General features: G+C 47.8%; 1 protein-coding gene across 3 annotated transcripts in view; it reads right to left on the reverse strand.

Annotated features, from left to right (window-relative positions):
* The window catches only part of UBE4B (ubiquitination factor E4B), a 39,877-nt gene extending 20,995 nt beyond the window's left edge, over nt 1-18,882 (reverse strand). Inside the window, exons 1-9 of one of the 3 annotated variants that reach the window (XM_029285136.1) lie at nt 18,859-18,882; nt 11,190-11,376; nt 8,729-8,864; nt 7,280-7,367; nt 6,385-6,529; nt 5,194-5,422; nt 4,223-4,618; nt 2,601-2,723; nt 382-523 (exon numbers count right to left, since the gene is read on the reverse strand). In XM_029285136.1, coding sequence (XP_029140969.1) covers nt 382-523; nt 2,601-2,723; nt 4,223-4,618; nt 5,194-5,422; nt 6,385-6,529; nt 7,280-7,367; nt 8,729-8,864; nt 11,190-11,376; nt 18,859-18,882 — 1,470 coding nt within the window. Of the gene's footprint in view, nt 1-381; nt 554-2,600; nt 2,724-4,222; nt 4,619-5,193; nt 5,423-6,384; nt 6,530-7,279; nt 7,368-8,728; nt 8,865-11,189; nt 11,377-18,858 lie in introns of all 3 variants that reach the window. The other 2 variants (XM_029285135.1, XM_015821439.1) reach the window with 2 other exon arrangements.
* Between the last annotated feature and the right edge of the window lie 914 nt (nt 18,883-19,796).

Here is a 19,796-nt window from a genome sequence, read left to right on the forward strand (position 1 = left end):
ATAGGGAGAGACGGGGGAGAGAGAGAGGGAGAGACTGGGGGAGAGACTGGGGGAGAGACTGGGGGAGAGAGAGAGGAGAGAGACTATGGGAGAGAGAAAGAGGGAGAGAGACTGGGGGAGAGAGAGAGAGAGAGAAATAAGAGAGAAAGAGAAGGGGGGGCTTCCTCAACCTCAGCATCTTTAAGAATTCTGGGAGTTGAAGTCCACACATCGTAAAGGTACTAAAGTTGAAAAACGCCGACACAAAGATTGTGAGTCACGTATAAAGTCCAGATATCACTTCACACACACAGCCATTTCTTTAATGAAAGGAACCTAAAATGAACAAATTGGCCAGGCCTGCAAGGAGATGACAGACGCGAGCGAGAAAAGAGGTGGTACCTTTGGCGCTTTCCTTTCCTCGATCCCCACTCGGTCAAAGCACTCAATGAGGTAGTTTAGCATCTCCGTTTCCTTGCACGTCTCAATGGCAAAATGGTCGCTGCACGAGTCGGAAATGCTGGCCCCCCCGGAGCCTCCGCCACTAGCAAACAAAAAGGGACAAGGCGCACCACTGAGTCCAAAGGCTAGAGTGGCCTCCAGAAGCCATCAGGGAGGGAGGGAGGGAGGGAGGGAGGGAGGGAGGGAAGGAAGGAAGGAAGGAAGGAAGGAAGGAAGGAAGGAAGGAAGGAAGGAAGGAAGGAAGGAAGGAAGGAAGGAAGGAAGGAAGGAAGGGACCATGGATGGGGCCCCCGCTGGACAGAAACACCGCATAGGACAAAACTCATCCCTGGATTGCACACGGCCCCCTGAATTCTCATCAACCCAGCCACTCCACTCATGGCAGTTACAGCCTGCTCTCCTTAGTCAACAGGCCTACTTGATGATGCAACATCACTCAATAAGCATCCTTGTGTCCATGAGACCCATCCACACTGCCCTGTATGGTTCCTGGGGAACGGGGGGGGGGGGGGGAGGCACCTTGGAGTTAATGCTCTGAGAAAATATTGCTTGCTCTTAAGGAGTCCTTACAGCTGCCTCAATGTTTGAGCAACTCTCCCCTCAACTGAACGGACTTCTCTTAAGAGGAAAAGGGTTATGGGAAGGGAGAACCCTAACCCTTAGGTTAAGAGGGATGCCAGCCCAGCAGCCCCACAGACTAAATCAAGAATCCTCTTTTCTGCAGGGAGTAAACCGTCCCCCAAACCAGGAGAGTTTGCGTGGGGACAACCACGGAGGTCCTTGATTTTGGCAGAACTATCAAGTCCGGCCTCGGTGAAAACCATTCAGGGCTTCAGTCTTATCTGCTCCAACTTCAGGGTCCGTTCATTACAATCTGAGCACAAGCTTGCAAGAATTCATTTTGCACAACTGATGTGTGTGTGTGTGTGTGTGTGTGTGTGTGTGTGTGTGTGTGTGTGTGTGTCCGAGAATGCGATGTCCCGCTGCACAGATGGGAGTTTTGCGTTGCCCTCAAGACAAAAATAACAAGCCACAGATTGTGTTTGACAACAGGGACCTGTTGTCAAAGTGTTCTTAGAATATGTATTGGTGCTCTTATTTATTTTATTTTTTTTGTGGGTAAGATGCTGTTGTTGACTTTTTAAATACAGGCAAACAGCGAGAGACCACGTCTGTATTTTGGGATTTTTTAGACAGCCCAATGAAGACGCGTTTGCTTATTATGAGCTTATAGGCTTTTTTTCAAGCGTAACGAAGCGTCGTTATTATTCCCATCAAATTTATTTGCTGCCCATCTCGCCGTTCAAGGGGACTCGCCGTGTTTTACGGGGTCCTCATGATTCCCAAGTTACCACAGCACACTGGCCGTGCTCACGGAAAGTATTTGCCCATGCTTTGCTTAACTGAGTTTGCTCAATTATAATAAACCGTAAACTAATAATACAGGCTAGACTTATATAATGCTTTCAACCAGTTGGCTTATAGTAACCTCTCAACCCTAAACTATGGTTTACTCAGCCCAATAGCTGAGATTGGGGCTTAGCAGGTTGGATAAATTAATTTTACACAAACACATCTACTTTTCATTGGATTGGGCACCGACTGAGGGCACTCTTAAAGAATCGGGGATGCTGTGGATGAAATGAACCCTTTATGGACCGTTCGCATGTGGCAGATGAGCCAAAACCCCTAAAGAAATCGCGGTCTCTAATTGCTCTGGCACAGCTTCCCTTGTGGGTGGAAACGGCCAACCTGATTGGAGATATTTCCCATTCAGTACATCCAAAACCCCAAAATCTTGGCCGGCCGCTCCCCCTAACAAGCCAGAAACAAAAGCCAATTTTTCTGAAGTCGTAACGGCGACCATTTACCGCCGGCGCGCAAGGCATCCATCCGTTGTGTGCAAAGCCACCCTTTTAAAAGGCTCGTTTCGAAGTTTTAATTCACAAAGCAACTCGGGATAATTTGGCACTTAGGGAGGAGGAGGAGAAAAAAAACCCAACAACCACACCCAGTTTTCATCCTGCCAAAAGGGCTAAATGTTTTTACGACCTGCGAGAGATTTGGAAATTAAATGCTGAGCCGGGGCGAACGGGGGAGAGGGGTAAGGATCTTGAAGACAGGAAATGCAATCAAGCCACACTCTATTTCTAGAGTACCTGGACCCAAATGGCACCCAAGTAAAATCCTCCTCTTCCTCCTCCTCTTCCTCTTCTTCCTCAGAACTGTCTCCAGAGACATCGGAAATGGCAAAGAGGAGGGAGAAAGGGTTGTCGTACATACTAGTATAACGAAAGCAGAGGTGGATGAATGAATACGAGAGAATGGAGGGGACACAAACACACACACACACCCAAGCTCGTTTTCTATCAAGACCATCTTCACTGCAAGCATGCGGGCGAGTTAATTTCAGGAAATCAGCCGCACGCGTTAGAAGCGCATCCCCGGCAAGCCTTGGAGCAAAGCAGGCGGTCTTCTGGGGAATTTACGAACGGCAGCGCCCGAGGAATTTAAGGAAGGTCCAATTCCTGAGTCCATGATTGTTGATCTTAACAGTAAAGGTTGGATGTAGTCGCCTTTGGCAGAGGCCAGGACCCTGGTAAGTCTCCTCCAGCTGACTGACCTTTACTGCCAGGGGCCTAAAAACCTTGAAGGAGATACGTAACATTGTCCCGTCACTAGCCTGACGCTACGAATGTCAGCTGATAGAGGTCAGCCAAAGCTGAGGCCCAATTTTTTTCCAAGACTTTTCAGCGATTGCTCTTGGCTACTATGGAAAAAAATCCACTGGCCAAACCGTTTCCTCGCTCGGAGACTCGAGAAGGATTCTTTAGAATCACTCAAGAATTCGGAAAAGAGAGGAACTATTGAATGTAATAGCTTGAGATCTGTACTAAAGATAGTTGTATATTGTTGAATCATTGACCAACTCAGCCGCCACGCGGCTTTTCAAATATTTAAATGTGAAATTAAAAAATCAGTAAAACAAAATTTCAAAAAAATAAATAAAAAAAATCACTCAAGAATTCTCCAGGAAGCTACAGGAATTCTTCTCTCCCAGAGCAGTTTAGTGGCTTCTCCCTTAGCCAAAGAATAATTATGCTACACCTTTGCTCTAAAGCAGGGGTGTCCGAGCGTGGCAATCTGAAGACCCCGTGGGCTTCATCTCCCAGAATTCGCCAGGCGGCATGGCTGGCTGGGGAATTCTGGGAGTTGAGGTCCATGGGTTTTCAAGTCGCCAAGCTCGGACACCCCTGCTCTAAAGTCTGTATGTTCTCCTGCTCTGTCCTAAATATTGAACATTGTTTGGTAAGCCAGAATCTCAGTTCAATGAGATGGGAAGCAGGGCCATCCCATCAGTCCTGAAGACCATCGCTCAAGCGGCAGATTGCACTTTATCCATTTATCATCACTCCCTTCCTCTTCCTACGTGCCAATCTGCAAACAGAGGCAGCCTTTTTCTAACTGACTGCAGGAAGCATCCCGAGAGATCCTTGGGCTGAAAACCAGACCAAAACTTATCTTGGTCAGTCAAATATTTCTTTCCTTCCTCTGCACCGTGCTGGAAAACGCCGTGAATCTTGCCCCCCCCAAAAAGACACACAGGTTCAAAATCAGAATTAGCTCAACTCAAACGCCATTCAGGAAAGCCAAACCAGAAAACTCATTTTAAAAGCGGGTGGATTAGCCGAAGATGCTTAAAGATGCTCTTCCAAACACTTAGCTGGTCACTGCAACCCACACACAAGACACCGCAAAATTCACCCAGCTCCAAAAGTACCTAGAGGACATCCTGTTTGCGGAAGAGGTACGGCTGCTGCCCAAAGCGGAGAAGAGGGGCAGGGTGCTGGCTACGGGTCTAACCCTAGACGAAGTGACCCGTGCAGCCGGAGGACTGGGGTTTAGGCCCGGAGGAGTCGACGAGGCTGAAAGACTGGAGGTGCCTGCTGTGGGTGTGGCAGGAGGCGCCGCCAAGGTCCAGGGGTGTGCCACTGTGTACGGACGGTACCGTGGGGATGAGGGCTGGACACTGGGCGGCCCGGCAGGCAGGGGATGGGGGCTGACAGACAGGGAAGACACGGGGAGGGGAGCCACGGGGGAAGAAGGGAGAAAGGAGCCCGCCAAAGGGGGGCGACTTGCGATATTGAAAATGGGAATGGGGCTGCTTCCGTAGAGGCTGCAGTCAACGAAAAGCGGGAAGGGAGGAGGAAAAGAAAAGAGAAAGACCAGAATTGACAACAGGGAAGACCACAAGAAAAAAAAAAGGGAGAAGACGACGCGGGAGAGAGAAAAAGCAGCCACTCAGTTGAAATTCTTACACCGGGGGGGGGGGGGTGTGTCTCACAAAACCCTCCGGGATCAATTTGCCCCAAATGAGTGGTCTGCTCCATTTTAAGGGCAGACCACTCCGGTCCCCTGGCTATCTGTTCTCGGCCAGCTGTCCAAATTTGCATAGCAGTAGCACTTGAGACTTATATACCGCTTCACCGTGCTTTTACAGCCCTCTCTAAGCGGTTTACAGAGTCAGCCTATGGCCCCTAACAATCTGGGTGTCCTGATTTTACCAACCCTGGAAGGATGGAAGGCTGAGTCGACCTTGAGCCGGTCAGGATCGAACTGTCGGCGGTGGGCAGTGAGCAGTGAGTTAGCCTGCAGTACTGCATTCTCACCACCGCGCCACCACGGCATCTTTGGAGAGCTTCACCTCGTGGCCTTTGACTCCTAGGTGTGGTTTGGGGCCTGCCGACCTACCTGGATAAGGAGCTGGAGCCGAACGAGCCCACGTTGCAAAACACAGGGCTGGTTCCCGGGTTGGAGCCGGTGTTCAGGACGAGGTTCCTGTCGGGCGAGCGGGCGGCAGCCGCAATCGGCTGTGACGTGGCGGTCAAGCTGGCGAAGGGGTTTTCTTCTCTCGAGTGGGTGGACATCATTAGGACCTCCATCAGCACTTGCCCAATCAAGTCTTTGAAGTCCGAGAACACTGGGAGGGGAGGGAAGAGGAAGGGGTTACTTGAGGACCCTCCACACTTCTTCCACGGCAAACAGAGAGTTAGAAGTGCATCAACAGAGGGGTTACAAGCTCAAGTTATTATTAAGGGTAGTCCTCGGCTTACAGATATGCATTTAGTGACCTTCCAAGTTACAAGGGCACTGAAAAAAGGCGACTTAGGACGGTTTTCATACTTATGCCCTCAGGGTCACGTGATCAAAGTTCGGATGCTTGGCAACTGGCCTGTATTTATGACGGTCGCAGCGTCCCCGGGGCCACGCCACCCTTTTGTGACCCTCTGACAAGCAAAGTCAAAGAGGGAAGCCCAATCCACTTAACAACCGTGTGGCTAACTCAACAACCGCCGTGATTCAATTAGCAACGGCGGCAAGAAAGGTCGTAAAAGAGGGCAAAATTCATTTAACAACCGTCTTGCTTAGTAGGGGAAATTTTGGGCTCATGGGTGGCTGTAAAACAAGGGCATCCTGTATCTGATTTGGGTGCTGCTCATCTCGTCTAGATGCTGTCAATCTCTTCGGCAACCTGGAGGGCAGGGTCCAATCTAACTCAACTCTGCTCACCAGCTTTTAATTACAGCAGGAAGAGGAGCGGAGCCGTCCACACCCGGCTCTGCCCTCCACAAACCATCTGGGGATGCTGAATCACCATGGCTCAATGTGGGCCCCCAACTCAGGACAAACCAGATGGCCTGTGGCCCCCATTCATTTCAACAAAAGCGAAGCCTCCAGTTCGATGTTCTCACCCTCACATCTTCGAGATGGGAGGACTTCGACTCCCAGAATCCTCCAGGGAAAGCTCCAACATGTTGTGAGAGGGAGCCCCCCCCCCGAATTTTGGCAGCCCAAGCCTGATCTGAAAGATGCTTCCTACAGCTGACTTTGGTAAGCCAATTCTGCTTCTGACACGCATCCAGAGGCAAAAGGGCTCCTTACCGTCTTTTGGGTTCTGCTTGAACTGCTCGGAAAGGGAAGTGAGGAAGATGACGTCTCGGTCTCGGTCTTTCCAAGAGACCCGGAAAATCTTACAAACCAGCTGCAAGGCTTGTTCCTCCGAGATTTCCAATCCGGAGGGGAGCTCCTGCGGGGAAAAACCAGAAAATACTAATTTTACCAGGCCAAAAAGGTTTGAGATTGCCTGAAGGAAGTGAGCGTCCTGCAGATTCCCCAGGGTGGATGCTTTTGCAAAAGTTGGTTGCCGTGTCGGAGAAGGCCACCCTCTGGCTCCCACTAGGTGGCGCTGCTTAACTGAGAGGACCTGAGCTTGGAGAGAAAAGGATAGACAAGAATAGGATAGACCAGTGATGGCGAACCTTTTAGAGACCGAGTGCCCAAACTGCAACCTAAAATCCACTTATGTATTGTCGGGTGCCAGGTGGGCGTGGCCAATTGGGTGGGCGTGGCCATTGGGTGGGCATGGTCCATTGGGGACGTGGCTGCAGTGGTAACGGCAGACTGGGTGGGACTAAAAAGTTCAATCAATCAATTCCAACTTTGCAAGTTCTTTTTTTTTCCGCGAGAAGTTGAAATTGACTGAACTTTTTTTTTTGCACACGGCGGCGGAGGCCTAAAGCAAACAGGTTTTATAAAACCCAGCTGAAGGCCTAGGACTGAAGGCCTAGGACTTACGTGCCCACAGAGAAGGCTCTGAGTGCCGCCTCTGGCACCCGTGCCATAGGTTCGCCACCACTGGGATAGACAAATGCAGCCATTCAACACCGGGAGGGTCCATTTGGGTTCTCTGGCCCAGTTGATAGCACATTTGCCATTCTGCCTATCCGGACGTGTGTAGCCGTTAGGTTTCCCCACAAGCCCGGTGTGACCTCCTCACCTTATCGGAGAGGCTCCGTTTCTCCCGCCGATCGCTCTCGTCCACTTCCATGTTTTCGATCCCCGAATCCACATCGACCTGGGACAAGCTGGAAAGAGAGCAGAGGACCCTTTCAAACCCTCTGAATCTAGAGACCGCTCCCCGTTCGGAGGAGCAGTTGCCCAAAACAGACGCTCCCAGCATGGGAGGGCTGGAGGGAAAACAATCCGATGTGCAAAAAACAAAACAAAAAACCACAATTGTGCCATTGGTTACAACTGATGGGATAACCAGCTGCCCAGACACTGCTTGCTTCGGAACAAGCCAACATGAGTCATGTAGGACAGCTCCAGCACATTTCATTTCTCGCCCCCTCCCACAGCTTGCATTCTGTGGGGGTGTCTATGCGGGGCTGCCAAGCAGAAATCAGCCCACGTGTGGGGAGAATAACATTTTCATTCTGCATTCCCCCCCTAAAGCCATTATTCTAAGCTCTGGGTAGGTTTACAAATTTTGTTTATCTGTACACAAACTTGAATACGTTCCAACTTTCAGAAGGCAAAAAAAAAAAAAAAAACCCTACAGGAAGAGCCTTAAGGGCTGCAAAATCAAATAAAAAAGAGCAATTCCTTAGTCTGATAGTTTTTCATTTCTTCTCTTCCTATTACATTTATTTATTATATGGATTCGGGATAGTCCAGATTTCCTTTTTCAAAAAATTTAAGCCTTGCCGTGGAGAATCTAAATCGTAGTATGGAGGTTGATAAACCTCACCAAGGGAGATAGCCAGCAATCTGGGTTTGCTTTACCCATCAGCCCTGGTGGCGCAGTGGTTAGTATGCAGTACTGCAGGCTAACTCTGCTCGCTGCCAGCAGTTCAATCCTGACCGGCTCAAGATCGACTCAGCCTTCCATCCATCCGAGGTCGGTAAAATGAGGACCCAGATTGTTGGGGCCAATTTGCTGACTCTGCAAACCGCTCAGAGAGGGCTGTAAAGCACTGTGAAGCGGTATATAAGTCTAAGTGCTATTGCTATATAAGAGCCCTGGTGGCGCAGTGGTTAAAATGCAGTATTGCAGGCTGACTCTGCCACAGTCTGGATGTTCGATCTTGACTGGCTCACAGCCTTCCATCCTTCCAAGGTGGGTAAAACGAGGACCCAGATTGTTGGGGGAAATTTGACTCTGTAAACTGCTCAGAGAGGGGTGTCAAGCACGGCGAAGCGGCATATAAGTCTAAGTGCTATTGTTATGGTGTTATATTGTTATGGCTATGGTGGGAAATGGGCTCCACCAGCACATAAGAGAGTCACTTTCCAGAGTGAGATGGCACGGTATCAGTTTAGTAAGTAAGATTCTTCTACAGCTAAACACGACAGGTAAAGAAACACTGGTAGAATCTTTCAAGAGGTTACGCTGTGCCTCTTGGGCTAAAGTCCCACCCAAGGGACCGGATGAGGCCTCCCCTACCTTTTCTCGCAGGAGACACTGTCGATGTCCATGCTCTGGGACCGGGACAGGGACTGGGACTGGGTTTCGAGGCTGTTGGACGGCGAGCTGCTGAGAGAACTCACACCTTCGCTGCTCTGGCTACGATGGGCAACACCTTCGGGAAAGAAGGCAGGAAGAGAATTTACTTGCTTAAACTTTCGTGCACGAGCCCGCCGCTGGAAGCGGTGGGAAAACACGGTTACACAACAAACCATCCTGAGAAAGACCTCCCAAGTTGCAGCCCATCAGGCCAGCTTGCAGGAAGAAAGCAAGTTTAATTTGTTCGGCCTGTGGCATAACATACACGGACTTATGAGCCCTACAGGTAGTCCTCGGCTTACCCTCGTTCGCTTAGTGGCTGCTCAAAGTTACAACAGGCCTGGAAAACAAAAGCGACTCGCCTATTTTTCACTTACGACTGTCGCAGCATCCCCAGGGTCACGTGATTTACATTCGGAGGCTTAACAACCGACTCGTGTTTACGACGGTCGCAGGGTCACGGGATTCCCCTTTCACAACCTCCTGACGAGCCGAGTCAATGGAGAAAGCCAGACTCGCATAACAACCGGGCTGCTAATTTAACAACTTCACAACTTGTGGCGAGAAAAGTCGTCAAAAGGGGCAAAACCCACTTAACGAATTTCTCAGCCACGTAAACTTTGGGCTCAATTGCGGTCGTACGCTGAGGACTACCTGTATTAACGGTTCACCTAATTAAAAGCAGAACCAAATACAATTGTTAAAAAGTTCTGTATTCAGATACCAGGTCAGGGGTCTTCAAACATGGCCCTTTTATGACTTGTGGACTTCGACTCCCAGAATTCCTCAGCCGGCATGCCTATATAGATGTCCATTCAACTTCTATAGCTGTCCTTCTCAGTCAATAACTCTGGGCAGCTTGTAATTCATTTATCTCTGACCTCTGGAATTAGAAACGAGGGGAACTCTCTCTGAGCCCCATAAACATTGAATCCCTTCTATAGAATGGAATAGCAGAGCTGGAAGGGACCTGGGAGGTCTTCTAGTCCAACCCCTTGCTCAAATAGGAGACCCTATACCGGGGGTATTCAAACGTGGCCCTTTTATGACTAGATAGATAGATAGATAGATAGATAGATAGATAGATAGATAGATAGATAGATAGATAGATAGATAGACAGACAGACAGACAGACAGACAGACAGACAGACAGACAGACAGACAGACAGGAGAGAGAGATGAAAGGTAGGTAGATAGATGATAGATAGATAGATAGATAGATAGATAGATAGATAGATAGATAGATAGATAGATAGATAGATAGATAGATAGATAGATAGGGTTTTCTAGGTCAACAGTGGGAACTGTAGGGTGCCAAAATGAGAAATGAAATCTTAAATAAATGGTCTTCTCTTGCCTATGAGCTGCTTAGACTCTCCGTGACTGAAGTGGCATCAAAGCCTTTGTAAATAAAAAAAATAATAATTATCGTTTAGTGTGCCATCAAAACTATTTTTAAACCCGGTGGGAACAACTTGACTCTAGCAGGCCAGGCAGCACAAATTAACAGTGTTAAATAAGATAAAAGGAAAGAAACGAACGTTCTTTCCAAATTCAGTGTCACATCCCAATTAGCCAAGCACTTATAATGTTTTAGCTCTGGGATGAACAGTATGTATGTCCGTGTGTGACACACACACACACACACAGACACACAGACACACAGCCCTCAGTGATTTGTTCTAAGAGCACTCCTCCCCCTAACTCTTTCTAAATAGGTTTCTCTCCTCTCTGTCAACATGAACCTGACGTCCAAGCTGAGTTCAAATCAAGAGAGAGGCTGCCCATGGAGAAACCTTGATTGTTATATCACCTCTTCAATAACAAGGTCAACGGGCTGAATGGCTGCTTAAGCAGACCGCAAGAGGGAGGGAGGAAGGGAGGCAACAGGGAGGCAGCCGCATGATGGTTTGGCTTGCCTGGCTAAGCAGCCACTTCCTCCAGCTTCAAGGCCAGCTGTTCTGCAGGCTACAGCAATCTTCAAGGCCAGCTGTTCTGCAGGCTGTGGCTGTCAAAACTAGCCAGGCTACCCCATTCTCATATTCAGACAGGAGCTGGCTGGCTTCTCCCGCTGCTTCGAAGATGGCTTCGGCTCAGCGCGAAACAAGCCATGATAAGCCTGCAACATCGGGCGGAATGGCGGAGAACCACGCCCAAACCCAGCCAGGACTGGGTTTCACCTCTCTAAACTTCCTTGCTCGCTTCCACAAAATGACAGCTTCCTCACAGCTCTGCTGAACCCAAGACCTCATCCACGCCCTGTGTGGCCCTGCAGGAAAAGCCGTAATTTCTCAAGAACCAGGGTTGAACCCCCCCCAAAAAAAGAAAAGAAAGAAAGCTGGCGTGGTTTTTCTCATCCCGAATTATACTAAAGAATTGGCACTAGCAGACAGTGGCTTACCTGATGCACCGATTGGAGAGGTAGCAGGGGTCATGCTGTGAACGTTGAGTCCAAGGTTGTGGGGCGCCCCTGGAGGCGGCGCCGGGACTGGCTGCCCCGGAGGGTTCTCCCTCTGTGGAGATGTAAGTGGGGTGGTGGGCTGGGAAGAGGGTCCGCCGGCGAGCCGGGCAAGGCGCCTCCGACGGATCTACAACAAAACCAGGACACTGTGAGTTACTGGATTTCAGCCCTTCAGCGTTCCAGAAGGTCAGAATCAGAATCGAGCGAGAAGGGACCTTGAAGGTCTTCTAGTCCAGCCCCAAGAAGAAGACCCTATAGCCATTTCAGACAGGTGGCTGTCCAGTCTTTTCTTAAAAACTTCCAGGGATGAAGCACCTACAAGCTGTACCACCGGTTAATTGTCCTCACTGTCAGGAAGTTTCTCCTTAATTCCAGGTTGCTTCTGTCCTTGATTAGTTTCCATCCATTGTTTCTTGTCTTGCCTTCTGGTGCTTTGGAGAATAAGTTGACCCCCTCCTCTTTGTGGCAGCCCCTCAAATACTGAAAGACTGCTTATCATGTCATTCCCTAAGTCCTTCTTTTCTCCAGACTGGCCACACCCTATTCCTGCAACCGTTCTTCATATGTTTTTGTCTCCAGGACTTTAATCATCTTAGTTGCTCTTCTCTGCAACTTTTCCCAAAGACTCAACATCTTTTTTTGTAACGTGGTGACCAAAACTGGATGCAGAATTCCAGGTGTGACCTCACTAAGTCTTTGTAAAGTGATACTAAAACTTAACATGCTTTTGATTCGATGCCTCTGTTTATACAACCATTGACTGTATGAGCAGATGACTGGCTCAAGCTTAAGTGACCATCCACTAGGACTCCAAGGTCCCTCTCGCAGTTACTGTTTTGGAGCCTTGAACAAATCTCTGCCACAGCTTTCAAAACAGCCAAGGTCTCCTGCAGCAAAGCCAGGTGTTATCAAGGTAGAAGGTCAAAGACAGAAGGTTTAATAAGAATCCCAAGTTCAGGAGGCAATCGACACCTTCCAGACAGCTTCAGCCCACATCAAACCATGCATTCATCTGGCCTAGTGCTGGGCTGTCGCTGGCAAAGAGCCAGTTTCATTCCAAAAGATCTTAGCCATTCACCCAGCCGAGTGAGCAGCAAACATCGTTTTCCTGGAAATGGACAGAGCACACGAGGAAAACATGTTGCGGTATTCATTCCACCGCTCAGAGGAAGCTCTATTATTAGAAACCAAACAAGGCCCTCCTTGCCGCCTTACGCAACCAGGTCCAACATCCTGCTCCCGTTTTCTCAACCTGAGGAACATCTTCCCGAGGAAGACTCTCTCCATCCTTGCAAGGGGCAAAAAAAAGGGAGCTAGCTTTTCACCAGCTCCTTCTTAAGATGCCTTTTGGCCCGTGTCCCCTTACAGCCCTAAAGTGAGCGAACGATTTTCGAAACTCGAAATGTGTTCTTTCCCATCCTTTAATACGTAAATTTAACAGGATGAAGCCCACGTGTCCCGGTTGAAGGAAGCTGAACTCTAGAGCTTATCGTTCATTACGGATAACAACGGGACCGTTCAAAGTTACGACGGCACAGAGGAAAAAAAGGGACTTAGGACCGTTTTTCACCCTTACGACCAGGGCAGCATCCCCAAGGTCACGAGATCAAAATTCAGATGCTTGGCAACCGATGCTTATGACGGTTGCGGTGTTCCCCCCCCCCCGGGATCACGTGATCCCTTTTCGGATCTTCTGACAAGCAAAGTCAGATTCACTTAAACAACCGTATTGCTAACTTCACAAGGGCAGTGATTCCCTTAACAGCTGTGGCTAGAAAGGTCGTAAAACGGAGCAAAATTCACTTAACTGTCTTGCCTAGCAACAGAAAAATTGAGCTCCATTGTGATCATTAAGTCGAGGATTACCTGTATGTAAATTTTGATATTTCTGGAGTGATAACTAATAGGACACTTTGTGAGGGTGGCACCATTTAACATGATGTTGTGGACGTAAGATTTTGTCTACATGAAGAAGACACAACTCTGAAGAGAAGAAAGATACACGCCCGTCGCAGGAAGCACAGAAAAGCACACTGTAAAAAGGTTTGGCCACTGACCAAAATTTAGGTCAAGGTAGTTTGTTTTCACCAGAGTGTCACTGAAGGCTGACTCAACTCACAGAAATTAGGCTGAAGTTATTATTCTCCTGCAAAGAATTGTCTGCCTTGAATAAGGTCTGCTGCATTCCAGGCTGGATAGTTCTTAGCCAGAAAAATTGTTGAAAAGAAAAAAAAGGAACAGCCTTGGCCAGATCACAGGACTGGCTAATCCAATGATTCCTAATCTTTGCAAGGTCTAGACCAGGGCTCTTCAAACGTGGCCCTTGTATGACTTGTGGACTTCAACTCCCAGAATTCCAACGCTGGCTGAGGAATTCTGGGAGTTGAAGTCCACAAGTCCTAAAAGGGCCAGGTCTAGATGTATGGCCTTCAATCACACGTACACCCTTATTGAGTATACTCAATACTGGGGACTTATAGGAGCCCATACATCTGGAAGTTGCCCTGAACTCACAAATGTTCTTCAGAACTTTGGGTTGGTGCTTCTCCACCTCAACCGGAAACCATCAGGTGTCTACCTACAAAGTAGGAGTCAACCATGAAACTCATGATATGGCAACACGGGGCATTGTTTCAACCCGAGCAATACCAACTCTCAGAACTCTAAGAACAGTACCAACTCATCCAACTCTAAGATGAGCTCTCCAGGATTAAAATTGGGAGCAGGGCTCCTTCGTCCTTTCAGGAGAGACCAAGGGTTAAACCTGGGACCCAACTAGCTTGAAGCAGAGATCTACGTGAGCTACTCCAATTTAAGTGTTAAAGGAGGCAGTGCTAGAGAACGTGCCCGTCGGAAATGGCACGCTACTACCCCCAACGTCATCTACCCTGATTCCGAACCACTTCCACATAACAGGTTTGAGCTTTGTTCGATGATTTCCGTGCCACGACTCCTCTTCTGGGACCACAGGAAGGTGACACAACATGAAAGTGGGCAGGAGCTTATTTTGGACCCACAGGAAGGAATGAAGTGACACCTGTCCAATCAGGGCTGGAGAAGGTGCTATTACTCCACCTACCAGCAAAGGCATCCTAACTAAAATGACTAACCCGGAGCTTAAGTCTTTTTCAACCCGGTCCACTTAATTAGCTACCCTTATTTATTATTTAAAGCATTTCCACTCTTTCCCACTTGAAAGGCTCCGACGGGGCGACTGATATAATAATAAAAACTAAACTGGCCGCTCAAAAAAAGGCATTGCACAGAAAGGGGGGGAAAAGGATAGAAAAGAGGGAGAAAGGTACAACGTGACAGATATCATTGCATTTGCAACGTGTGCGTTGTGTCCCCGTTTGCAAACACAGATGGGCCGATTGGCACAGAGCAACAAGGCTCCCCCCCCCTTGTGAAGTTTCAGACACCCTGAAAGACGGGCGAAAGCAGGACTGGTTTGATTCAGTTTCCCATTTAAAAAAAAAAAGATCAGAATACTGAGTCTACAAAGCTCCAGGTAACGTCAAAAAATAGGATTCGTGTCCTCTGCACCCAGGAAAGAATTATCAATCAAACAAGGTCATTAATCCAGGCTTTCTATCCAAGCTTCCCAATATATTTGGAACTTGTCAGGCTGAGAGAAAGCGGGTTTTTCTTCACACTCAAGGGCTGGCATAACAATGGGCCCCTCTCATTCCATCCCCCCCCCAGGCTCTTTGTTCCTTTGGCTTCCGGTTCACCCCAACCAGGATGCTTTCGCGCTGTTGAGATTTTCGAGGCGCCTGTCAATTAGCCAGCCATAAACTAGCTCTCTCTCCCCGGTGGCTATACAGAGTCACAAAAGTGAGATGGGCAGTGGTAGAAATCAAATAAGCAATCGTTTGCTCGCAAGGCCCTATGTAAACGTCGTCGGAGGTTGCACGTAAAGAAAATGCACTACGCGGTTTAGCACGAAGCGTGCCCGGAGGAAAAATAAAATACAAATGACCTTACTGAAATAGGCCAACCTGAGATTTAGTAGAGGTCTTTCCCCTTGAGTTAGAAAACCCCGACCTGCTATTCTAATTCCAGTCAGGATGTACCAGCGTCCCTTCCTTTTTAAGCAATCCTGTCTTTCTCCCTTTGACAGTCTCTGGTTGAAAGGGTCTACCCTTCTACAGCAGAGAACAAGTACTTGGCAGTGGGCCAGATGTGCAGCTAGAGGTTCTTATTACAACAGCAAATGCCTGGTAAATTATTACCTTCATCCAGCAACAAACCACGTCATCTTGATGGTTTGGAAGCGGTGGAATGACTTTGCACAAAGATGCCTGTTGTTGCCACCTGATCTCCCCAATGGAAAGATGATACAACCCAGCATATTATTGGGGGGGGAACACTAAAGGTGATCTTTTGCAGCTGACCACAATGGCAAGGTTCTATGCCCTAGGAGTGCCAATAATTTCCAGGTTAAACGCACAGCATAAATCCCTTCCTGTTTACTTACTTTCCCTCCCCCCCATATGATATCTTGAACATGACTGCCTTTCCCAGGAGGGAATTCTTCAAGTCACCTAATCGTGTGGTAAATATTCCAGGTGGCTTGTGCAGGAATTCCAGCGCTCAAATAAATATGCCCCTTTCTGGAGCCTGTAATTCTGGGGTCAGACAATCTTGTCTTGGAAACTGAGAAAGAGTTCCTAAGCACCTTTTGGGTTATTTTGGATCAGGCACAGTGTGTCCCAAACAGAAATAATGCTTGCTTCAAGGATACCTAGCAAAGGTCGATCTAACCCTACTTTTGGAAGACCTTCCAAAGAAATCTCGTTATTTAGCTGGAAAATATCTCCAACCAAGATGCCTAACAAACAACCTTGAGAGAAATTGGATCAGATCCCCACTACATCTCCAATCGAAGGCCAACTAGCATGCTGATAAATGTAAAAAGAAATTAAAATCTGTTTACAACAACATATCCAATGAATAATTACACATTGGTCATCGTGTCTGGACAATTGCAGATGGATTTGGGTTGGTTTCCGTAGCTTTTTTAAACTAATGGCCAAGAAGGTTTGACATGGAAACTGATCAAGGAGAGAAGCAACCTGGAATTAAGGAGGAATTTCCTAACAGTGAGGACAATTAACCAGTGGAACTGCTTGCCTCCAGATGTTGTGGGTGTTTCGTCACTGGAGGTTTTTAAGAAGAGACTGGACAGCCAACTGTCTGAAATGGTATAGGCCAGGGGGTTGGACTAGAAGACCTCCAAGGTCCCTTCCAGTTCTATTCTGATGCTGATTGGTTCCTGTTCTGCAAGAGCAGATCCACCTATTGACTTCTCACTGCTTAGTTTACAGAGTAGTTGGGTGGGTGAGGCTCACTAGCAACAACACACTCGTTTTCAGTTCATTACTGCATTCCCAGCCCAAGTGTAACACCATTTTAAAAGCAGCACACTCAATATTCCTAAATTGTTCCTAGGTTTTTGCTTCTCGAGCTGAGTGTAATGGATCTTTTCCTAGCTAATTAAGATGAGCCATTATCAAAACATAACTTGATAATGTGCAAGCAAAACATGCTGTAAACCAGTGTTTCTCAACCTTGACAATTTTAAGGCATGTGGACTTCAACTCCCAGAATTCCACAGCCAACATTGCTGGCTGTGGAATTCTGGGAGTTGAAGTCCACATGCCTTAAAATTGTCAAGGTTGAGAAACACTGCAAAATTGTTCCATTTAACAACCACATGCACACTCAGTCAAGTGTTCACAAAGTGCAGCCTGATTAATAGTTTGGATGCCAGGGTTTATAGGAGTATGCCACAAATTTACAACACTATTTTTTTTCCAGTACCTTTTCATAACTTTCCTGTCCACAGCTTCCCTCAATAGGTTGGGCATACCAGGATTAGTATACTTTGTCCTCAACTTACAACCACAATTGCAAAAGGGAATCACATGACTCCAGGGCACTGCAACCATCATAAATATGAGTCAGTTGCCAAGCAGCTGAATTTTGATCACATGACCATGGATATGCTGTAAGGCTTGTGTGAAAAAAACGGTCATAAGTCAGTTTTTTTAATGAAGTTGTAACTTCAAATGGTCACTAAATCAACTGCTGCAAGAGGACTGTATTTAAACTTGCCTGCCTTCAAACCATTGTTTGAACTGGGCTTAGACATCATAGCTTGAAAGCCATTATAGTTCATGCTTGTAGGCCAATCCTGCCGTCAAAGGTAAGGACTGCAGCCTGTGGTCTAGTGAAACATATTTTCTATGTGTATCCAAGATTGTTCACCCTTTGGGGGGGGGAAAAACACCTTTGATCACAGTTCCTAAATCACCTTTCTCCAGTCAGATGCCTTTTGGCTGGGAATTATGGAAGGTTAAATCCAATTTATCTCAAAGGAATCAAGTTAAGAGACGGCTGTCCTAAACCACAGAATTTACTCACACGTCTTCGCACACATTATTCCACAGCTTGATTCTGATTTCATCTAATATTTCAGTACTCTGAAAGTGTGAATTCTAGTTTTAAATTGTTTTAGGTATTTACTGTGAACTGTTAGGAGACTCATTAAGATGAAAGCTACATATAATAGTTTATTCATAGGAGGAAAGTCTCCCTTCTTAGAACAGATAAGGCAGAATTTTGGTATGTTCTCCAACACCAAAAACTCAAAGTAAACTACAAAATATTGTCCGTTAGGCCACTACATCACCCAGAAAAACAAATGTAGTAATAATGTTCTAGAGATTATCAATTAGGCCTAAATATTTTACAGATAAGATTTTCAACATCTGTTTTAATTGGAAACATACAAATTTCCATTATAGAATAGGGGAAAAGATTAGGAAGGACTGGAATGAAGAGAAATGGAGAACACACCACATGCTACAACATACTGCTTCCTTGTATAGTTGCAATCATTTTTAAATATTTTATTAAAACTGAGCACAACATACTAAGCCTGAGTAAAATACAGGACATCCTTTAAGACAGGAAATACTCTCAAGAACACCTCACCATCTTAATAACCAACAACCTTCTCATCATGTGATAAACATCCAGTCACATGAAGGTATTTGAGTCCTTCATTTGAAAAAAGAAAACATATTTCACAACTTAATTTAATATTTTCACATATGCAGACCTATTTATGGAACTTCACCTCTTGCTATCTTCCTGGCTGTCAGCTCAGACGGGAAAACTCAAAAGGTACAAACAAAGATTTACAACAGGGCCATAAAAAAAATATCAAGAGCCTTCTAGTTCCCTGACATTTTTGTCCTATCCAAAAAATCCACTTTAAAATAGCAATGAAAAACCCTGAAAATACTTGCCTTTAAAAACAAAAATTGGTTACTGTCAAACTTGGAAGAGAACTGGTTTTTGAGCCAAAACAAATTTTAAACTCTTTAATTGTTAAGTGAACAGATTCAAAAAAAAGAGGAATTAGGACAACCCCACCAACTTCATCCCAATGTATAGAACCTTCACTTCTCCTACGTAACTTTTGTACCTAAAATGTCTTTGCAAGATGCCTCTGCAAACCTTCAGTAAAACCAAACACACACACATACATTCCTAGTTATCATCCCCCCCCCCACACACACAAATACACAAAACTTACCTCATCGGCACTCAACTCCTCCATAGTTTTCCTCTTAATGGTGGAAGGCGTTTGGGGGAGGAGGGCTCCGCTGCTTCCCTCGAGGGAGGAGGTGCTTGGGTGGAGGAGGAAACGTCTTTAGGTTAACCCCTGTCCTGATGCCTCTTTCCTAAGGAGCGCTCAGAAGTGCATAGTCAGAGGTTAAGAGCAACCCGTGTCCTCCCCTCTTCCTCCTCCTCCTCTTCCTCCAAGTAGATCTCTGCCTTAGCAACCCACCGGGTCCTTCCTCCCAGCTTCGTATCGCCTGAACTGCATCCACCGCCCGCCCGAATCCCCTCCACGCCGGGTTCGCTCCTCCTCCAGACCCTGCTCTCTTCTCCAAACTGGTCCCAGTCTAATCCCGGGATTGGGAGCGTCCTGCGGTCCTCCTTTTGCACCCAGCGCTGCTTCCTCCCGGGCCTCTATCCGAGCTGCATCTGAGGCTGCTGGGGGGGGGGGATCTTTTTTTGGGGGGGTGTCAAGCCCTACCTGTCCTTAAGGCCCCACCTGTACAGACGAGGAATACCCTCCCAACACACACACTCGCACACACACACTTGGCTGCTCCCTCACTCCTCCGCGGGGGTCCCAAGGGAGCAGCTGCGCCTCCGGCCTCCCCCCCGCTGCCTCTCCCCCGAGCCTCGTGGATGCGCCAGCGGCCCCGGGGGTCCCATAGGGAGCTTCCCCTCCCCCACCAGGCCCGTCGCGGAGGGCAGGCCCCGCGACCCTCTCAGTCTCGACGGGCGGGCAGGCCCACCCGGACCCCGACGGCCCCCTTCGCAAACGGCCCAGGCCCCAAATCAGGCGAGCGGGGAGGCAACGCTCACCGGCTGAAGCCCCCGCGCCTCCCAACTCCCGCCCACGCGTGACCGCCGGAGCCCCACTTTCCCCTCAGCCGCTGCCTCCTCCCCGCGCGGAGA

The sequence above is a fragment of the Protobothrops mucrosquamatus genome, unplaced genomic scaffold, assembly GCF_001527695.2.
Source record: "Protobothrops mucrosquamatus isolate PMUCROS unplaced genomic scaffold, P.Mucros_1.0 scaffold1329, whole genome shotgun sequence".
NCBI classification, from domain to species: domain Eukaryota; kingdom Metazoa; phylum Chordata; class Lepidosauria; order Squamata; family Viperidae; genus Protobothrops; species Protobothrops mucrosquamatus.